Source organism: Melanostigma gelatinosum (assembly GCF_949748355.1).
Source record: "Melanostigma gelatinosum genome assembly, chromosome: 2".
In the NCBI taxonomy this organism is placed as follows: domain Eukaryota; kingdom Metazoa; phylum Chordata; class Actinopteri; order Perciformes; family Zoarcidae; genus Melanostigma; species Melanostigma gelatinosum.
Genome location: NC_136635.1, coordinates 17,476,720 through 17,495,267, shown reverse-complemented (window position 1 = coordinate 17,495,267; position 18,548 = coordinate 17,476,720). Strand labels below are relative to the sequence as shown.

At 40.3% G+C, this 18,548-nt stretch overlaps 3 protein-coding genes across 6 annotated transcripts; 1 reads left to right on the top strand and 2 right to left on the bottom strand.

Moving 5' to 3' along the window:
* Positions 1-2,167: 2,167 nt before the first annotated feature.
* Positions 2,168-6,524, bottom strand: nsun3 (NOP2/Sun RNA methyltransferase 3). Its single transcript, XM_079294635.1, has 6 exons — positions 6,325-6,524; positions 5,400-5,503; positions 4,817-5,310; positions 4,328-4,482; positions 3,823-3,941; positions 2,168-2,898 (listed from the first exon to the last, which is right to left on the bottom strand). The coding sequence occupies exons 1-6, from the start codon at positions 6,490-6,492 to the stop codon at positions 2,562-2,564; spliced, it is 1,377 nt and encodes a 458-aa protein (XP_079150761.1). The 5' UTR covers positions 6,493-6,524; the 3' UTR covers positions 2,168-2,561.
* Positions 6,525-9,099: 2,575 nt separating this feature from the next.
* LOC306791692 (ATP synthase F(0) complex subunit C3, mitochondrial-like) lies at positions 9,100-12,695 on the bottom strand. 4 transcript variants are annotated; one of them, XM_079288545.1, is made up of 5 exons: positions 12,638-12,695; positions 12,255-12,348; positions 11,205-11,276; positions 9,809-9,984; positions 9,100-9,480 (listed from the first exon to the last, which is right to left on the bottom strand). In XM_079288545.1, exons 2-5 carry the CDS (start codon positions 12,291-12,293, stop codon positions 9,366-9,368), a joined length of 402 nt encoding a protein of 133 aa, XP_079144671.1. In that variant the 5' UTR covers positions 12,294-12,348; positions 12,638-12,695; the 3' UTR covers positions 9,100-9,365. The 4 variants fall into 4 exon arrangements, with proteins under 4 accessions (XP_079144671.1, XP_079144673.1, XP_079144670.1 ...); XM_079288547.1 differs by having other exon boundaries at positions 12,255-12,345; positions 12,638-12,677; XM_079288544.1 differs by having other exon boundaries at positions 12,603-12,664.
* A 2,427-nt stretch (positions 12,696-15,122) lies between these two features.
* rrad (Ras-related associated with diabetes) lies at positions 15,123-18,181 on the top strand. The gene is made up of 5 exons (XM_079285008.1): positions 15,123-15,185; positions 15,436-15,826; positions 16,443-16,516; positions 16,626-16,830; positions 17,223-18,181. The coding sequence occupies exons 2-5, from the start codon at positions 15,454-15,456 to the stop codon at positions 17,498-17,500; spliced, it is 930 nt and encodes a 309-aa protein (XP_079141134.1). The 5' UTR covers positions 15,123-15,185; positions 15,436-15,453; the 3' UTR covers positions 17,501-18,181.
* Positions 18,182-18,548: the final 367 nt, after the last annotated feature.

Below are 18,548 nucleotides of genomic sequence, written 5' to 3'. Positions count from 1 at the left end.
TAATCAGTATTTCAGCTCTATTATTATAAACCTTTATTTAGACAAAATCCAATGAGACCGAAGTCTCATTTTCAAAAGGTTGTCATAAAAACACAGACAGCAAGAGTAGCGAGAACCATCGCCTGTACAAAATAAAGTGATTCGTTTTCATTGAACCCTGTTACTGTAAAGCTGTTGGAATTGTGGCCTATCTTCTGTTTGCAAATAATATGCATTCAATCCAGTTCAATTATTTAAATGAAAATGATAATCTACTCTGGCTAAGATATCTTATCAAGAGTAAAATAATAGCTTGGCAACTCGAATTTTCAGCTCCTTCCACTGATTTTCTATGGGATTAAGGTCTGGAGTCTGGCGAGGCTTCTTTGTTAGTGGCCACTGCCAAAATCAGCAAGGGGTCAAATAATGATATCCTTTACTGCATGTAACAGATAGAGCACAAGTGACTAAAAGCATTTGGAAGCCACTTATAATAATATACTATTATAATTAGGGCTGGGCGATAAATCGATTTAATCGATTAATTCGAATGTGTGCTTTAAGGCGATGTGTTTTATTGAAAATCGAGAAAATCGCCCCCACCCCTCCCCCCCGTTGGGTTCCCGTAGTAGAGTGCGCGCGCATTGTTTACAAACTAAAACAATGGCGGCCAGCAGCTTCACTGCCACCTCACAACAACAACCCAGCATTTTGGAGACATTCACCAACTGTACTCCGCATGAGAAGAAGAGTGCCCGGTGGAAAGCCATCACGGATGCAGTCGCGATGTATATCGCAAAAGATATGGTGCCCATATACACCGTGGAAAAGCCGGGGTTTATTCACCGTCTCAAAGCTTTGGACCCCAGGTACGTGCTACCAAGCCGTAAACATTTTTCTGACGTTGCCTTGCCTCGGCTGTACAATAGTACACGCCAAAGGATCTCTGCGGAGCTGGAGGGGATGTCATTCTACTCCGCAACAACTGACCTGTGGTCCAGCAGGTTGACCCAGACACCGATCCACTTGACTGGTGGAAGCGTCACCAACTTAACTTTCCAAGGCTAAGTACTTTAGCAAAGAAATACCTCTCTGTGCCAGCTACAAGTGCCCCCTCTGAGAGGCTTTTCAGTGTGTGGGGGGGCATTGTTACATGCCACCGTGCATGCCTGAAGCCAGAGGTAGTAGACAGGCTTGTCTTCCTGGCAAAAAATATTTAGAAAAAACATGCACTACTGTTTAATACTGTTGGTTATGTTGTGAATGCACTTGATTTTGTTTACATGCACTTATTTACTGTGCAAAATATGTTATGTTGATGTTAGATCAGATGTTGCACTTTTGAAAATGTGAATGTTAAAGGGTCATATACATTTTATTTCATGCTGTGTTTGTATCAGTGTATTCAGTTAGAAAAGCTTACTGTAAAAAGTTACATTTGCACAGTTGTTTACAATGGAAGGCTACTATTTAATGCCATTTAATGTTATGTTTAATTTAATTTTATATTTAAATGATTCAGGCAAACAAAAGAGTGACCAAATACTTTTTGTATACTACAGGCACCTTTCTACAATGTTCAGGTTTTGTTTGCACTTTATTTTTATCAACCTACTTGGGAAAATCATCACAAAATAAAAGAAAAAATTGTTTTCAACAGCTTCTGTCATCTGCAAAAAAATTTGGGGGGAAAAAATCGATTTAAATCGTGAATCGGATTTTTTGTAAAAAAATCGGAGATTTTTTTTTTAGGCCATATCGCCCAGCCCTAATTATAATACAATCATCCAACGACAGCCTGAGCTGCACTTCTCAGCGGGAGGCTTTCTTTCAAAAACAGTTTACCACAAATGCCCAGGCCAGAAACGGAACACTCTCAATACGTGCTACTGTGCATATGATTGCTTGCAGGTTTTCTGATAATTCACGTTACGTTTCTTTTCCTAAATTGCAATAACGAAAGTTAACAGTCGACAAAGTTTCACATGCAGTGTACGTTATCCTTAACCCAGCAAGTCTGAACTGTAACGGTACAGAACGGAACTTAAACTTTAATGGAGGGAAATGAAGACGCTGTAGACATCTTAACGCTGATTGGCCAAGACTCGACACATCAAAGATGTTCTATTGTGAAGATCACGACATCACCTTTTCTCCTCGTCTCACTCCAATCTGTGAAACGCTGGCCAGTTGACCCCCCCCCCCCCCCCCCCAAAAAACATCTCTACGGATCTACACGATTCACGTGGATGATATATTTAGATTCAAAATGCCGAATTTCACCAAAAAGCGACAAGTTTGCAGGTATGAATCATAAATCATAATAAATAAAAAGAGGGTGGACCGCAAAAGCTAAAAGAAAACCATTAAACCTGCAATTGCTGATTGTTTTGGCCATTTGGGGGCAGCAGAAAAAGCTGTGAACACAAGATCTCCATATCAAATTCGTATGTTTGTGTGATTGAGTTACAAACCAGTTCCAGGAGGTACTTTAAACCTACAGGTAACAAAAGTCACACAACGGAAATGTGTGTGTTTAGCAATTTGATTCCACATATATTTTCTGCACAGGAGGATGCACACTATTTCCTTCTTCTAATCCGAGACAAAAACATGGGTCCCCAGGTCTTGCCCGGCTGAGGAATTACTAAAATGCCGAGTCTGTGGTGATAAGAGGACGAGGGGCCATCCTGTGGCTGCAGGGACGGCTTGTGAGGAGTCTGGCCATGACCAGGGTGAGCGCTCCTAAATGTAAAGTATTTTGATAAAGGAATGCCAATCTCCTCCCACAGGTCTTCGGGTTCGGCCTCAGGACAGTCATTCAGCACTGTCTCAACCACGGCAAAGTTCTCAAAGCTGGACAGAGTGCAGGTTGAATAGACCACAACACCCCCTGGACGCACGGCTGACAGCGCAGACCTGCAAACAGTAGACAAATACTGCACTTGATGACAAGGGAATTCAAAAGAGAACTCCGCCTATTTTACACATCAAAGTCTCCTTTCAGGACTTGAGGACTTTTTGTGGGAGCTGTGCAGAGTCTGATAAACTACCTCGAGGGATGTCACTTGAGTAAACGTCAGTAAGGTGTGAAAACTACAAGTTTGAAAATGAGAAAAAAAAAGAAAATGGTGATATGATCAGACCTCTGTAGTCTGCTCCTGATCTCTGGTTGAGGCTGGCGGCTCGAGACTACATTAATCCCTAATGACTTTACAAATCTCTTACTAAAGTGTAGAGTTGCATTGTGGGTAATGAAGGAGTCATGTTTTGAAAAGGAAGAAGTAAGAAGAATGCGTGGAAGTAAAAAAGAAAAAAAAAGAAAAGATAACTCCAGTTCTGTACGCTTCTGAGAATCTCAATTAACATTTAAAAATATTCTACAAAGCTGGCTAAAATTAAGTTGCAACCCTCAATATACTGTATATGTCAAGTTTCTCCTCCCACAGCAAATCATTTGAATATCTTTTGACTAATATATTTGCAATTTGACCACATACGCATCAGCCTCCAGGGAACTCTTGTTTTCCGTTGCTTGGACATTCATATGTTAAAGTACTGAATTGACACTGCAAACCGTGCAATTCAACCCAATGTAATTTCACTCTACAGCACTGTTTGTAATTACATGTTCTATATAGTGTTTACTTTGTGTGCAACTGTACAGTGCATGGAAATGATTCACAACTGCTCATCTGAACTAAAACAATGTTATGTTTCAGTCCACCCTCCGACATTAACGGTAATGTCCTGTATTCTAAGTAATAATGTGTAGGACGATAGAAGGGCGCCACAACGGTAACACAATAGCAGACACTTTTCTATGTTGGGGATTGGATTTACCTAAGCAGTTGAGCCTGGAGTGCAGGCAGCCTGGCCCTTTCCTTCAGTCTCTGTTCCCCCTGTTGGCTGCCACAATACAACCAGCTCCTGTCATTAGAACATGGAGCATCGACTAAAACCTGCAACACATAGAGGAAGAAATGTGAGCAGTTCAGAGTCGGAGAGCTCGAGAGCGTAATTGCAGGGAGAAACAGAAAGGATTAAAGAAGAAAAGCAAAAGGCAAGTAGTAAGAAAATGTAACCTTTTCATTCTGCGCCTTCCATTTTTTTCAATATATTTAAGTCCATTATCAGTCACTTTGAGTCCTTTGAACTTCCGGCCATTTGTCTGCCTCTTCATGACTCCTATTCTTATTGAATTGTCTTGTCTTCTCTTCCGCTGGGCTTACTAGCTTCTATTCAAAGGCTTGCTGTTCTCATTCATTTCTAACCACCTCTATGTGCTGAACACTGAAGCAAAAAGCAGCCGCATGCTGACATAAACATGACCCTCACTGGGCCCCACCTTGTCATATGTTCCTGCCTCACTGTTCACAAAAGATCGTCCATCCTGTGCGGACACAATCACTCTGCTGGTGAGCGACTGAGACAAGAAAGACTCAAGGGTTTTGGCCAGCCAGTCCCGTCTGTGAGGGTCTGGTTCATTGCAGCAGAGAAGTGCTGGAACACAAGCAAGGCAGCATTACCGTACTTGTAAACTGTAATCAAGACAAATAGGCTATTCACAGCAGGCCAACATTATATTTAGATTCAACTGCGGCAACTTACATGCAAAGTACACAATATAGATCTAAGAGCAAAGCTGAACATACTTCAACAAGATGTTTTAGCGAAAAGCTCTTGTTGCCAAACAATTACAGACTCAGAAGTGTATAATTTAGATTAACTTTATTTTATCTTCAACTGTACTAAATCAACTTTCTTATACCTCTTTCTATGATGAAAATAAAATAAAATAAAAGTTTGCAAAGTCCTGTTAAAGTGCTCGTTTTACCTGGGGTGGCACATTGCATTATGGCAACGGCTTTGCCCCCAGGGGCAGAGCAAAGATCCAAAACCTTCTCCCCGTCTCTGACTTTCAAAGCCAGCACTGGCAGCAGGGAGGCAGCATTCAGGAGGTAGTACTGCTTCAGCTGGCCAGGCCGGTGAGCCTGAGAGGGAAACCGCAGTGGACATGGATGGATGTAACACTGTAGTGTAGGACGGGACGAACTGAGCGAAGGCTCTGATTGAAGATCTTGACCGAGCGCACGAGAGGTGCCGTCAGGTTGGAGGTGGGAGTCATTAGGAGGGCACTTGGAGATGTGGTCAGGTGGCAACAGAGAGTCTTTTCCTGCTTGGTATTTTGAATGTGACACTGTTGAGGGGCTGTTACAAAGCAACATGGAAAAGCCCTGTGATTGTAGGATCTGCGTGATGCCGGTCACAGTGCTGAAGCGGTTGAGCATGACCCCATACTGCCAAGAGCGAGGGTCCAGGAGCACTGCTCTGCAAGAGAAAAGCAATCCGGGTGAAGGATTGGTACAAAGCCTGTCTGTGTGTATGCTCCAATAATTATTTCAGAAAGAAATCTATACCTCGCAGATGCCCACAGGTCTCCAAGCTCCTGACTGTACTGCTGGTCAAAACAGCCCAGTACTGGCAGACATGAAGATCTTGCTTTTTTGTGTCTTTTTGTTACCTGTTACAAAAAGACTGCAGTGAAAATGTCATCTGGAGATAAATCCTAGAGCAGCACGGAAGTAGGCAGCATCCTTAAAGTGAACTCTGACAGCATAACACAGTTTCAATGGGACATTTTCAGAATTAAAACTGTCAAAGTCCTAATCGTGTAAAAACCCCTTGGACCTAAATATCAAGAGTACACATCAAATGACACGATATGCCCTGTTGGAATAAATAATTCAAGTCTTGATATTCTACTTTACATTTTAATGGTCTTACTGTTACAAAACCACTGGAAGAGCTAAAATGTGCATTCTAGTTTAAGGTGGACTTTCCCTTCATGTTCCTGAACACATGGCTGGAAAAAGCTGCTGTATTTTGTCTTATTCACTCGCTACCCCTGGTGGACATGAAGTGTAAAATATGTCCCGTTATTAAGGATTACAGACATGTTTGGTTGTACAGTGTTATTGGCTAAATGTACATGGGGGCTCCATCATCCATACAGGATTAGTTAACATTTGCATCAGGTCCAAAAAGAAAGGCAGTTGAGCATAGCTTTCATGTAATACAGCATCGTAGAAACACATCTAAAATATAAACAATACCAACAACAAAATGAGCAATACTGTGAACAACTTAGCTTATCCAAATGTTTCATCATAAATTCAGCAAATACATTTTGAGTCAAAATTACTAAACAGCATAACTAAGTTCCCAATAAACACTTCACCTGTGCACTCAATGTGACAGGAGCTGGGACAGGAAGTGGCTGCTGTCAGAACCAGACACTGAGACAATAAATACATTTTATCATACGAATAAAAGTATGTTTACCTGGTTATTGAGTGCTCCTTGTCGCTCGTTCGGTTGTAAAACAACCGCAGGACCAGAGTGACAGTTAACCGACCACAAACACCACGGAGGTGACGGCTTCTTAGTTTTTAAACTAGTTATCCTCCACGTACTGGAAGACTGGTGTATTGAGAACATATATTTAGACATTCGGTTATCTTTTTTTTTTACTGGCTAATTGACATGTCCGAACTGTTGTTGCTCTCTTAACACACCCATGCATAAACCTCGGGCACACATGCGTACGCTTCTCAAAACCGTCCTCCCTCAACTCTGTCTGTCGTTCTGTAGTTCCACCTGAAAAACAGCTGACTTTTGTTGTTGTCTCCGAGTCAGTCATTTATTGTTTAGGTAGGTTGTGCTGGTTGGTGTATAAAACACCCACGCTTCTTAAATACTGCGGTCAAGTGGTCCGTCATCCGCGGAACCTCGGTCACGTCAGCCAGCACTTGAAATGTAATGCTCGTCTATTCGTGGTGCTTGGATAGCCCAAAAAGATAGCCGGAAATAGACCTATATTTCATCAATAATTTGTCCAATTTGATATAACAAGTCAAAAACAACGTCATTTTGTACATTAAGTGAAATATAACAATAATAAAATCTGAAATTACACTGCAGTATACTCTTTAATTGAAAAAGGATTCGAAAATTATAATATTCCCTAATAATAATCTTTGATCTCTAAAAAAACATTTCCTTCATTGGTTAGCTACAATTTTCGTTGGAGTTCTATTCATGTTGACCCCATATATCTCCATGTCAAATGTAATTTAATGTAACTGTACAGTTTTTGAAAAAAATAGATGTAAAGTCAGCTCAAATGACATTTTGATATTCATAATTTCCCCATATTTGACATTTAAAAAAAAAAGTATCCTTAAGAGGTTATGTCAATATTTCACTTGATTCTTGTTTATGAGGACCCTCACTATGTACATGAATATTGTCATAAAATATCACTGTACCGTTTTTGAGACAATTTGATGTAAATTCAGCTCAAATGACATTTTGATATTCATAATTTCCCTATATATGACATTTTATAAAAATTAATCCTTACGAGGTTATGTCAATATTTCAAAGGATTCTTGTTAATGACCCTCACTATGTACATGAATATTTCTAGAAAATATTACTGTACAGTTTTTGAGAGAATTTGATGTAAAGTCAGCTCAAATGGCGTTTTGATATTCATAATTTCCCTATATTTGACATCATCTTTGATATCACTTTCTTTGAATATGCTTTCTTACAGAAGGAACAAAAATAGATGCTGATCCGACTGCATATGCAAACAGCGGAGAAGCAACAAATTGTAAAACAAAAGAAAAACTTTACACCTTTTATCGTACCGTAGCACCACGAATAGACGAGCATTACAGTTCAAGCGCCGGCTGACGTGACCAACGTTCTGCGGATGACGGACCACTTGACCGCAGTTCGTAAATGCCTCTTTAAATCAGACTTCAAGAGGTGCTTAATGGGAAAAAGAAATGTCGCTGTTTGTGTAATAAATGTTTTTTTTCTTTTGTCTAATTTGTGTTATTTTGTCACGTTATTCAGTTCTTCAAAACATTGTGGTGGTCCCCCAGATACTCAACAATGTAATTAAGACATGGAGCCAATTTGTATCGGACCACTGGTGACCTTTCATTTTTCCAGTTTGTGTTTTTGCCTCACCATTATAATCATGTATATCTTTGCCTGAATTGCAATTTTGTTCAGATAAACATGAAATTTCACCAACTATGTTTGTCTCCAGGCTTAAAGATAGAAAACTTAACTTTCACATCTGCAGAATTATTTAAACCCAAACGTTTCATTGTAATGTCATGACTGTCATTTGTTTGACCTCATTTGAGAAAACAAGCGCTTCTATTTCAACTGACTGACATTAGGAAAGAGAACGTAGAAGACAGAATTAAGTTATTTGGCACGCTGTCACTTTAGCTAACCGAAAGCTAGCATGCTAGTTTACGTGCATTTTCACCTGAAACCCCCACTTCCTGAGTGTTTGATAATATTTCGCTCACAAAACAAGTTTGAATTTGGTATTGCTGTTCTTCCACTCTTAAGCCAGTTTGTATGCAGCTTTCTAGTGGTGGTGGTAAGCCTATAAACTACAGCCATAGACATTCTCCTTATTACTTTTCTGCATATGGTGCCTGTTCTGAAGAGGAAGCAGACACACGTTTGCTCCTGCATGTGTCAGATGCTATTCAGAAAGGTTGCAAGAAGGTGCAATTACTTCTCGTACTGTAAACACCGACGTTGTTCTGGCTGTGGCCACATTTACATTACATTTGCTGTTGGTACAGGTGGCATCTTAAGATACACAGGGGCTCATAATGTGGTTAACGAGCTGGATCCAAGCACCTGTGCCGCCACCCCCAATTTTCCACTGCACTTACAGGGCGAAACAGTCTCAGCATCCCACACGCAAGGTCAGAACATCCCACACGCAAGGACTGTGCTAGAGAAACCCACTAAGTGGGTCACCTATCAGGCCAATGTCTGCAGCAGAGCTTTAGTACTCGACCCTGAGCTGCCAAGCCCTTCTGATTGCAGCTGGGTGAAGGAATACAACAGTCTTCAGTCAAATTGAACACACCAAATCGACATAACTGACGTATACCGCAATCATGGCTGCAAAAGGTAAATATCGTTCTTAAATTTGACAGCTGCCTCATGTCTGCAACTTTTAAACATAAAAAATAACCCCATACTGTTTACAAATGTACAAAAACAAACATGATGAATTAAACATTTTACTTATGTTATTGGTTGCATGTTTAACAAAACATTTGATGAAATATACAATAGAATGGCAAAATTATCATTTGAACTGATTTGGGTCTGCCAGAGTTTCTTACATAAACAATCTTTAGCTTTAAGAAACACCAACGAACACGCATGAGCGCCACGATAAGCTGACAGTATCGTACCATTCAAGGGCATCTCAAACTGCTAATTTTTATTAACATTGTGATGTATCCCTTTGCAGCAAATGCCCAACTGGTTTACATGGCGAACAGGATAAGGAATGCAACCATCAGACAGAAAAGACCCATAGCTTCAGAGAGAGCGAAGCCCAAGATGGCATAAGAGAACAGCTGCTGCTTCAGAGAGGGGTTCCTGTTGAGAGAGAGAGGCAGCTGAGACACATTGGAGGTACACAATGTTAAAAATACATCTGCCACGACGTTTCAGGCAGCTGACAATCCCAGTGTCTTCCAAGGTTCCCCGTGAAGGCCCCGATACAGGTTACAAAAGAATTCTATCAATGATCCTCGACCATGTTGAATATATTTTTACACTTAAAATTTAAATTAAATACATTTTTTGACCATGCAAATATTTGGAATCAAGTGTACCTCTGATAGTTTCATAAATATCACTATAAACAAACCATCTAATGTCAGTCAGTGAAGATGTCCTAAGATAGCAGAAGTGTTTAATTTACCTGGCATATCCGATAATAAGGCTACCGAACACCGTTCCAATTCCAGCTCCAGATCCAGCCACTCCCACTGTGGCAGCTCCTGCTCCAATGAACTTTGCAGCAGTGTCGATGTCACGGCTCACAGCACTAGTCTGGAAACCCCGCACTGCCACCTGCTGCTGGGAGGCTACAGTGCTCTGTGGTGCCAGGAGTGAAGCAGATTGAAACACACAAACATAAGGGAGGTTAGAACAAAACAGTAGAGGATCAGAGAGCAGCACTCAACTTTTATTTCTCAAATATGTAAAAGCTCACTGATATTTTCCTGGCAAGAAAACAACTATAAAATATCAGCAAGGGTTCACAAGTGTTGCTGCTCAATGTCAGTCACTTCTGTTACCTCATTAGCTGCTGAGGTTTGCAGGTCGGATCAGCTTTGGAATACTAAACATTAGGGGTGGAACGGTACGCGTATTCGTATTGAACCGTTCGGTACGAGGCTCATGGTTCGGTACGAATGACGAACCGAATAAGTTTGAATAAAAAAAATTAAAATAAATATAAATAAATACAATTTTAAAAACCTTTATTTAACCAGGTAGTCCCATTAAGATTAAAAATCTCTTTTGCAAGATGTAAGTAACAATACAAGACGTAAGCAAGATGTAAGTAACAATACTACATAACATTAAGGAGCAGTTTTTGTTTTTTATGCTTATGTGTTGCTAAGAAGACACCCCAGAAGATGGGTCACTCAGGTATAGTTCCATCATTGTTCAAAGTCAAAGAATAACTTTATGATGTTAGTTGTAATGAATACATATATATTAAAATAAAGTACATTTCTCTGGCATGTATAGTTTTCTACCGTACCGAACCGTGGCTCCACTGTATCGTACCCAACCAAACCGTGAATTTTGTGAACCGTTACACCCCTACTAAACATGCTCAGCCAAACTTTGACTGAATCCGTCTCTACTATGTACTTGATTAAAGTAAACACACGTGAACATAGGTGCAGCTTTAAAAAAAAAAAAGGTTAAGGAAATGTTGCATTGTGATGCAGAATTGGCATTGCATTTGTTACAATGGTAGCAACCTATATTTAGCTTGTGTTAGCCACAACGGATAGCTAGCTAAAGTTGACTTTTGATGCAAATGTCAGCATTTCTTTTGCTGACAAGAAAACATCTAATAGTATTCTTCAATAGGAAACATGTTAAATCAACCTGCACTTAAATGCATGCTTTGTTATTATTTGTTTCGTCACTGTATGTGTGTGAGATAAGGTAATGGGACTAGCTAAGGAGAGCGATGGAGTTGTGATAGCTTCGGAGAGTTTCACAGAGTGCCCATCCTCTGTGAACACTCAAAGTAAATTAATCAGTTATAATTCCCAGCACAAATAGCTGCTTACCTCAGCTTTCCTGGCATCTGAGACGACTGCTGCTGAGAGTGGTCTGTACAGTACCCGAGATCCAGCACGGATCTGTATGAAGAAAGAAAAAAAAGAAAAGACATTTAGTTGAGTCGGGCACTGGTAAGATGCTCTACCAGCATGTTATATTGACATCCGTCTGTATAGCTTTAAACTTGCTCAGAATACTCTGCTCAAGACAGAATTAAAAGCATGTGTATTCATCTACAATACATTCGACTAAATATGGTCAGAGGTGGAAGAATTGTGACCCGGCATTCAAATGTTTACTAAAGTAAAAATACTCATAATGTTAAGCTGCTACTGTCAGTGTTATACGTAATATTACTGGATCATTATTTTTGACATATTTATGTGTAAGCAGTTGTTAAATGTTGCTTTTGGTCAAGGTGGAGTTCATTTTAAGTTACTTAGTTTAATCTGCCATAATAGGTCATAGTTTGTAAATGACAATGTATTGTATGTAAAATCTTGATTTGAAAAGTAACAGCTCTTGAATAAATGAAATGAAGTAAAGTACAATATTTCACTCTGAAATATAGTGAAGTACTCAAGTGAAGTTCAGTATCTTAAAATGTGTACGTAAGTACAGTACGGTTACCTGAGGAACAGCATTAACACAACTGGTTATGGTAAACGCCAACAGTGACCCATTGTGGTCCGTTTTTAACGAGAGTATGGCTGCTTCTCAATTAACAAAATGATATCCTTTGATACTCTACTGATTCAGATTAGCTTCAAAAGCTGGAAAGGTGTTTCTCACGAGGATACCGTGAGGCTGAGCTTTGCCTTGATGGTGTTCAAAACAAGGACGTCCTTGCAGGTGTGATCACGGACTGTTAGCCGACTTTAGCAGAGGGTCAAAGACGGCTACGTAGCTTCATGCTAGCGTTAGCAAGACGAATTAAAGCTTTGGTAGTTTGCCCTGAATGCCACCGACTGGCAGCTTTTTGCACACTTTCACGATTATGCACACAGGCAGAATACATGAACGCGTTTACCTCCATCCATTCAGGCAGACTTACTCACCAGAGAGGGCGTGGAGACGAACTTAGCACAGGCATACATGACGACGGGACGTAGTGGTCAGGTCAACCAAAGGAACTGGCGTTGATTCAGTCTGCTGTCGATAGAAAGAGAAACATTAAAACGATTCAGTCGGTTGCCTCTGTAACTAGTGTGCTAAGTAAGAAGGATCAAAGTGTACAAAGTTACGTGGACACACGCATAAGTAAGGTCAAGATTAGCTGCAAATCGAACAATGTCGCTCAAAAGCAGGCTAGTTTAAAAAGCAGACGAGCTGAGCAGTGCTGCGGCTTGTAGAGCTACAAAAACACCGAGTTAAACACAAGCAGCACGTTTAAATGTTTAACTCACACACACAGATCGTGACAGACGAGGTTAGCTCTCACCGGTTTGTAGTAGAGGTCGAAGACACGAGAAACATGCGCATGCGTAATGTCACGTTAGAGGGGTTGGCTTCCGGTTCCCTGATCTTATACCATGGATGTATTATAGGAACATACACGATCAGTCCGGATGGACCATCATCGTAGTGCAGCATGTTTAAATGCCTTTTCAATGAAGTAAAACAGGACTGTCCACAGCACACAGACATATTTTACTGGCACTGCCTGCAAAGAGAATATATTATTCACCAGCAGATTACCACAAAAAGCTACTTGTTATTTACTACCCCCTAGAGACCATTTGAACAACCATACAGTGTGGAATATATACCCTCAAATGATGCAATTAAATCCAATATACCACAACTAGAAATGACTAAGGCTTACCCAATTTACCCAAAGGTTGAGTCAATACGTTTGGCCAAGTCCCAACAAATAATGTGTGTAAGCTTTACGAAGGTCATTTTCTCTATACTGTCCTATTTGTCCCCCAGAAAGGGTCAGTAATTACTTAAGACTATTAAATTAAATATGAATATAAACATTTCGAAAATGACCAAATGTAAATGTTTATCTTGGTGTAGTTTGTTATATATATTAGAGGCTGATGTATTGACCAATATTAGCCTATTGCAAATACATTAGTGTATGGCTGTTAAATAACACGAAATTTCAAACTGTAGGCTGAAGGTAATTTAGAAACAGTGTCAGCTTGACATACTTTTTCCATCAGAGAGCAATGTTGTTTTTTCAACTGTAAAAAAACACAACCACATATTGATATCAATATCGGCCTGAAAAATCGGTCGGACTATAATTTATACTCATTGTGTTGCTCATGGCCATTAGGTGGTGACATCATTTCCCTTTTAAGAATAATTTACACAGCAAAGGCAATCCACATTAGCAGTGATCAGTCAACTGCAACCACACTGAATAATCCCCTTAAAATAATATGATAATTGCCTGGAAGTGTGTGGTCACAATCCTCACACTATTTACAGCAGCATTTCTACAAGCTGTCACCTGGAATATTTGAAGAAAGCAAAACATGTCCAGACAATCATTCAATTAGCTTTTTTACGTGGGTACAAATCTAAATCAATATCTGGACCCCAGGAAAAAACAGTATGTGGAAGCTATCCAAATACAGAATAAAATAACACACAGACAGAGATAATCGAAACATTTCATTTAAATTAAATTCAATGACGTCAAAGACATAAAAAAGCAAAAATGCGTCATCAATTTGCACTCAATGCAGATTTGCATGGGTGGATTTTGGAGGAAAAACAAGTACAAATCTAAGACAGCTTCTGAAAAATATTTACAAGGATACATAATTAAAAAGGAAATTCAGTAGCATTCATATTTATATCAAAACTACTGATTTGTTTGTTTTTGTTCTCTATTTACATTTCTCAAAGGAACAAAGCAGAAAATACATGTTTACTGGACATGAATTTAAAATATTCAACTGTAGTATAAGACCTAGAGCCACAAGAGGGCAGCAACACACCATGCAGAGTCTTTAAAACAGAATATACAATAATAGTCTGCAGGAAAATATATGAAAAAAGATGATGGATACAAAACATATGCAGCAGTAAAAACAAAAAACAAACTGATCTGGAGTGATTTGAGCTCCTTTAGGACAGCATAACGAGATTTGCCTCGATCAATGTGTTACACAGCCTTGATGTTTTAAATTGAAAGCATATTTGCATTATTCCCATAAGGCATGGATCAGCAAAACCAAGGGTTGCTGGTATAGAGCAGGCCGAGCAGCTCTGAATAATTACAACTGCACGTGCACACAATCATGGTTATGTGGCAGCCATTCATTTCATTTCATATTTCAGACAGCAAGGTGGTGAATGGAAAGATAGGTATGAATGATAAATACATGCCGTGTGTAGAATTTGTCTGTGCTCCTTGCATTTTCATGCCAAATTATTTCATTTTTTTGACTTCTATGCACAAAAATGAATTCAGGTGTTAAGGGTGCCACGGAATCAATGCCAAATATTAAAATGAAATTCCCATGATACTGTATGATTATGGCATTGACCTCCACCTTGCAGCGACCATGAGGCTCTGAAACAGATACACACTGAACAAAACAAGACATTCCATATCCGCAAAAACCTCATTACGCTATACACATTATGTGGATATCCTTCCACCGTCTCTCAATGTATCTCCCAAATTAACATTAAATATTCACATCGCTCTAGCTTTAAGTGGGCTTTTCCGCTTCGAGGATTCATCTCTGTCCGCCCCCTCAGAGCTCTCCATTTGGCGATGCGGAAGGGAGATTCCTCAGCTCTTTCAGTCAGACACCCCCTCCTCTGTATGATGGTGCCATTACGCACCACTATAATAAACGGAGACGTGCTTTTCTGGGGCGAATCCCTGCCGACGTCACTCCTAGACCTATATAAATATCCCGAGCAGCGCCTCTGATCAGACTCAAACAAAACCGCTTTTTCGGCTACAACTCTTCAATCCAAGGATTATTGGATTTCCCTCGTTGGATTCAATATTGCCAGTAAGTATCTTTGATACCTAAATTTAAGCTTTAGTTGTAGGCGTTTTATGCTGAGTCGAGAAATTTCAGAAATAGAAAATGTAATATTTTCTTAGGCTACACAGACAAATATATGTTTACATTTTACAACATGACCTAGGCGTGTGGTATTATCCTTCACTATATCTCTATATCGACTTTTACTGTTTTTCCCTGTGTTTTTCCCATGTGATTAAGAGCACAGATTTACGCATGTCACACTTATCCACAGATCCTCAGTACAAGCACGATGACTTTGAACAAGGGTGACCAATTGCGGAACATGGGCAGGAGAAGAGGAAGCGTGCCGTTCCCCATGAATCTACCAAACCTACACAGGAGAAGCATGCCCGTGGACGACCGGGACCTGCGCGCCACGCTGCCACAGACTGGGCAGACGGACGAGCTTTCCAACCTCCTGCGCTGCACGTCCTACTCCCCGAACGAGCAGCACCGAGATAGCTGCGCGTCGGACTCCTCCGACTCCGTCATCTCCACCAGCAGCGAAGCGGAATCCCCGGTGTACAAGGTGGTTCTCCTCGGGGAGCACGGCGTTGGCAAGTCCAGCCTCGCGCGCGTCTTCGGAGGGGTTGAGGAGGCTGGTCACGACTGGGATGAAGCAGGTAAACGGTGATGCTGAGAATGAGTCATCAACCATAGCAACCCCACCACCACCACACCCCCTATTGTCCATGGAGATATGTAATAATTAGTTAACTAAATACTGAACACACGATGCAATTACTCATGCTTGGAGATGGAATGTTTAATGAATGAATGTTCATGATATTAAGCATCAAAACTCTGGAGGCCACTTTCTACTTTTTTAATTATTTTACCCATAAGCTTAAAATAAGCAACACCACTTATGAAGATGTGTATTTTTTGAGAATAATATAAAATCCCTATAAGCTTTCCAAATCAAAAAAGCTGAACTATTTGCATGAGTGTACATGCATTGATTATTGCTATTTCCATCTACAACGAGGCTCCAGCCCTGCCCTCAGTAGTACAGCTGTCTGAATCACATCCAATCGCATAATGTGAAGGGAAAATATCAAAGGCTATAGTGGCTTTCTGACTGGTTGGTCAAGTCTGACTTGACTGGTTTCTGCATCAAAGACAAAAGAAAAAAAGTGCTAAAATCAGTGTGAAGAAAAGTAGCAACAAACATGTCTGTTGAGATGTGTTTTCCCTTCTCTGTCAGTGTGTATAATATTTCATTGTTTTTTTCCTCAGGGAACACTTATGACAGATCTATCGTGGTGGATGAAGAAGAGGCATCCATTGTGTTGTATGACATCTGGGAACAGGTGAGTTATTTATTATTTTTGCTCCATTTATATTGATTCATGAATATTACATTCGGAAAAGATGGGATCAGCCATGTTTGATGCTAAACCTGGTGTTTCTCTCCTGAAGGATAACAGCCTGTGGCTGCAGGATCAGTGCATGACAATGGGAGACGCCTACATCATCGTGTATTCAGTGACAGACAAATCAAGCTTTGAGAAGGCGTCAGAGCTGCGTATTCAGTTGCGCCGGGCCAGGCAGTCAGAGAACATTCCCATAATCCTTGTGGGCAACAAGAGTGACCTGGTGCGGTCCAGAGAGGTGTCTGTAGATGGTAGGTCACAATGATTAACTCACCTTTGAACCTAAAATGTGCCACAGATGATCGATTTGTTCAGAGAATATAACTTTTAAGCTCAGTGGAAGTGGTTTAGGACGTTTGGTTGAAAAGTCTAATATTTATCATTTGAAGCTAAAAAGCTATTCTTGAGTCTTTTCATGATCAAATCTGACAGTGCTGGTCAGGCTTGACTGGCTTTGGGACAGCAGGCCACATATTTCCCTTGACTGCTCAGGTTCAGGCCAGGCCTATATTTCATGAAACTAAGTTTAACAACTATGATCACTATAGGGTTACCATTTTCATCTTTAAGCCTTAATCTACTTGAGCTCCCACTCTCATGTGCATCTACTCAAAGTTGTTTCTCCATATGTTCTTTATCGCAGAGGGAAGCGCCTGTGCAGTGGTATTTGACTGCAAGTTCATCGAGACATCTGCGTCCCTTCACCACAATGTGCACGACCTATTCGAGGGCATCGTCAGACAGATCCGCTTGAGGAAAGACAGCAAGGAGGAGAACGCACGACGCATGGCCAACTGCAGGCGCAGAGAGAGCATCGGCAAGAAGGCCAAGCGGTTTCTGGGCCGCATGGTTGCACGCAAGAACAAGAAGATGGCTTTTAGGCAGAAGTCAAAGTCCTGCCATGACCTAACAGTTCTCTGAGAAGCAGACGGGACAGACGGACATTTTTTCTTTGGCCTCTGAAGACCAGACGCTGTGTGTGTTTTAACACTAACCCTAAAGGACGAATAGAGCTGTACAGAAATATATTTTTACTTTTTAGACACCAACGAAATGCAAAGAGCCGACTTAATTAATAAAAATGACCCTATTCAAGTCATATCATGATAATGGTGATAACCTGCATGAAGCTTTGCAAACGTTTATTTTATTTTGTTTTTATTTTTGTCTGCCTTAGTAAACATGTTGCTGTCATACTGTGTATGTATGAAAAATCCACAAAGGCTTGTTATTTGTCATGAGTTGCACTGATTGCCTAGCTGTTGGGTTTTTGTTGCGCTCATTAATTGGAGGAGATTGATGTACCAAAACATGAATGATGCGAAATGCAACTTTCATCTCATTATCCTCAAAGACATGGTAAAGAATTACAATACTTGGTCATCTGGAGTCATATTTACTTGAAATGTGGTACGCAGGTTCGTGCCTCGGCCAAGTTATTGCCGACTCGTCAAAGATATGAGAAAACTGTTTTTCTATGTTGTTCCATAACATTGAATTCAGGATGTGAATGTATGAGTAAAGCAATAAGTTATGTAAGTCTTGTGAACCTCAACATTGTTTGGAAATTCTTTGTTGACGTTGATTTCCTTTTTCAATAAAATAAAATAAAACCATCATAAGATAAAATCTTCTGCGCCATTATTCCTGAATCAAAGTCTTTCGCAGAATGCAACAGAAAAGAGGGAGATGTTGTTCAGGCGATTTACATCCTCATAAATATTCATTCGATCGTATCAGTGGAGTGGAACCTCACTGGCCATTGGTTTTACAGGAAGGAAACAAGGTAGTTAAGCATGTTTATCTGAAGGTGTTAACCATTAATCCACCGAAGGAATACAAGTGCGCACTTTTTCCACCCAATTTAAACTCCTCTCACACCTCTCAGAGGGAACATACATACCATTTGGACAAGGTAAGACACAGAACCTTCCCTTCGGTTGTTGAGCTACAGCATATCCAAAGTTTG

Coding starts and splice junctions, on each gene's coding strand:
- nsun3 (XM_079294635.1), bottom strand. CDS start 6,492: ATGTCTAAATATATGTTCTCAATACACCAGTCTTCCAGTACGTGGAGG. Junction 4,483..4,816: donor AATGCAATGTGCCACCCCAG/GTAAAACGAGCA, acceptor CTTGTGTTCCAG/CACTTCTCTGCTGCAATGAA. Junction 2,899..3,822: donor CTCCAGGCTCAACTGCTTAG/GTAAATCCAATC, acceptor TACTGTTTGCAG/GTCTGCGCTGTCAGCCGTGC.
- LOC306791692 (XM_079288545.1), bottom strand. CDS start 12,293: ATGTATGCCTGTGCTAAGTTCGTCTCCACGCCCTCTCTG. Junction 9,985..11,204: donor CAGATGCCAGGAAAGCTGAG/GTAAGCAGCTAT, acceptor CTGGCACCACAG/AGCACTGTAGCCTCCCAGCA. Junction 9,481..9,808: donor CTTATTATCGGATATGCCAG/GTAAATTAAACA, acceptor CTCTCTCAACAG/GAACCCCTCTCTGAAGCAGC.
- rrad (XM_079285008.1), top strand. CDS start 15,454: ATGACTTTGAACAAGGGTGACCAATTGCGGAACATGGGCAGGAGAAGA. Junction 16,517..16,625: donor TGTATGACATCTGGGAACAG/GTGAGTTATTTA, acceptor TCTCTCCTGAAG/GATAACAGCCTGTGGCTGCA. Junction 16,831..17,222: donor CAGAGAGGTGTCTGTAGATG/GTAGGTCACAAT, acceptor TCTTTATCGCAG/AGGGAAGCGCCTGTGCAGTG.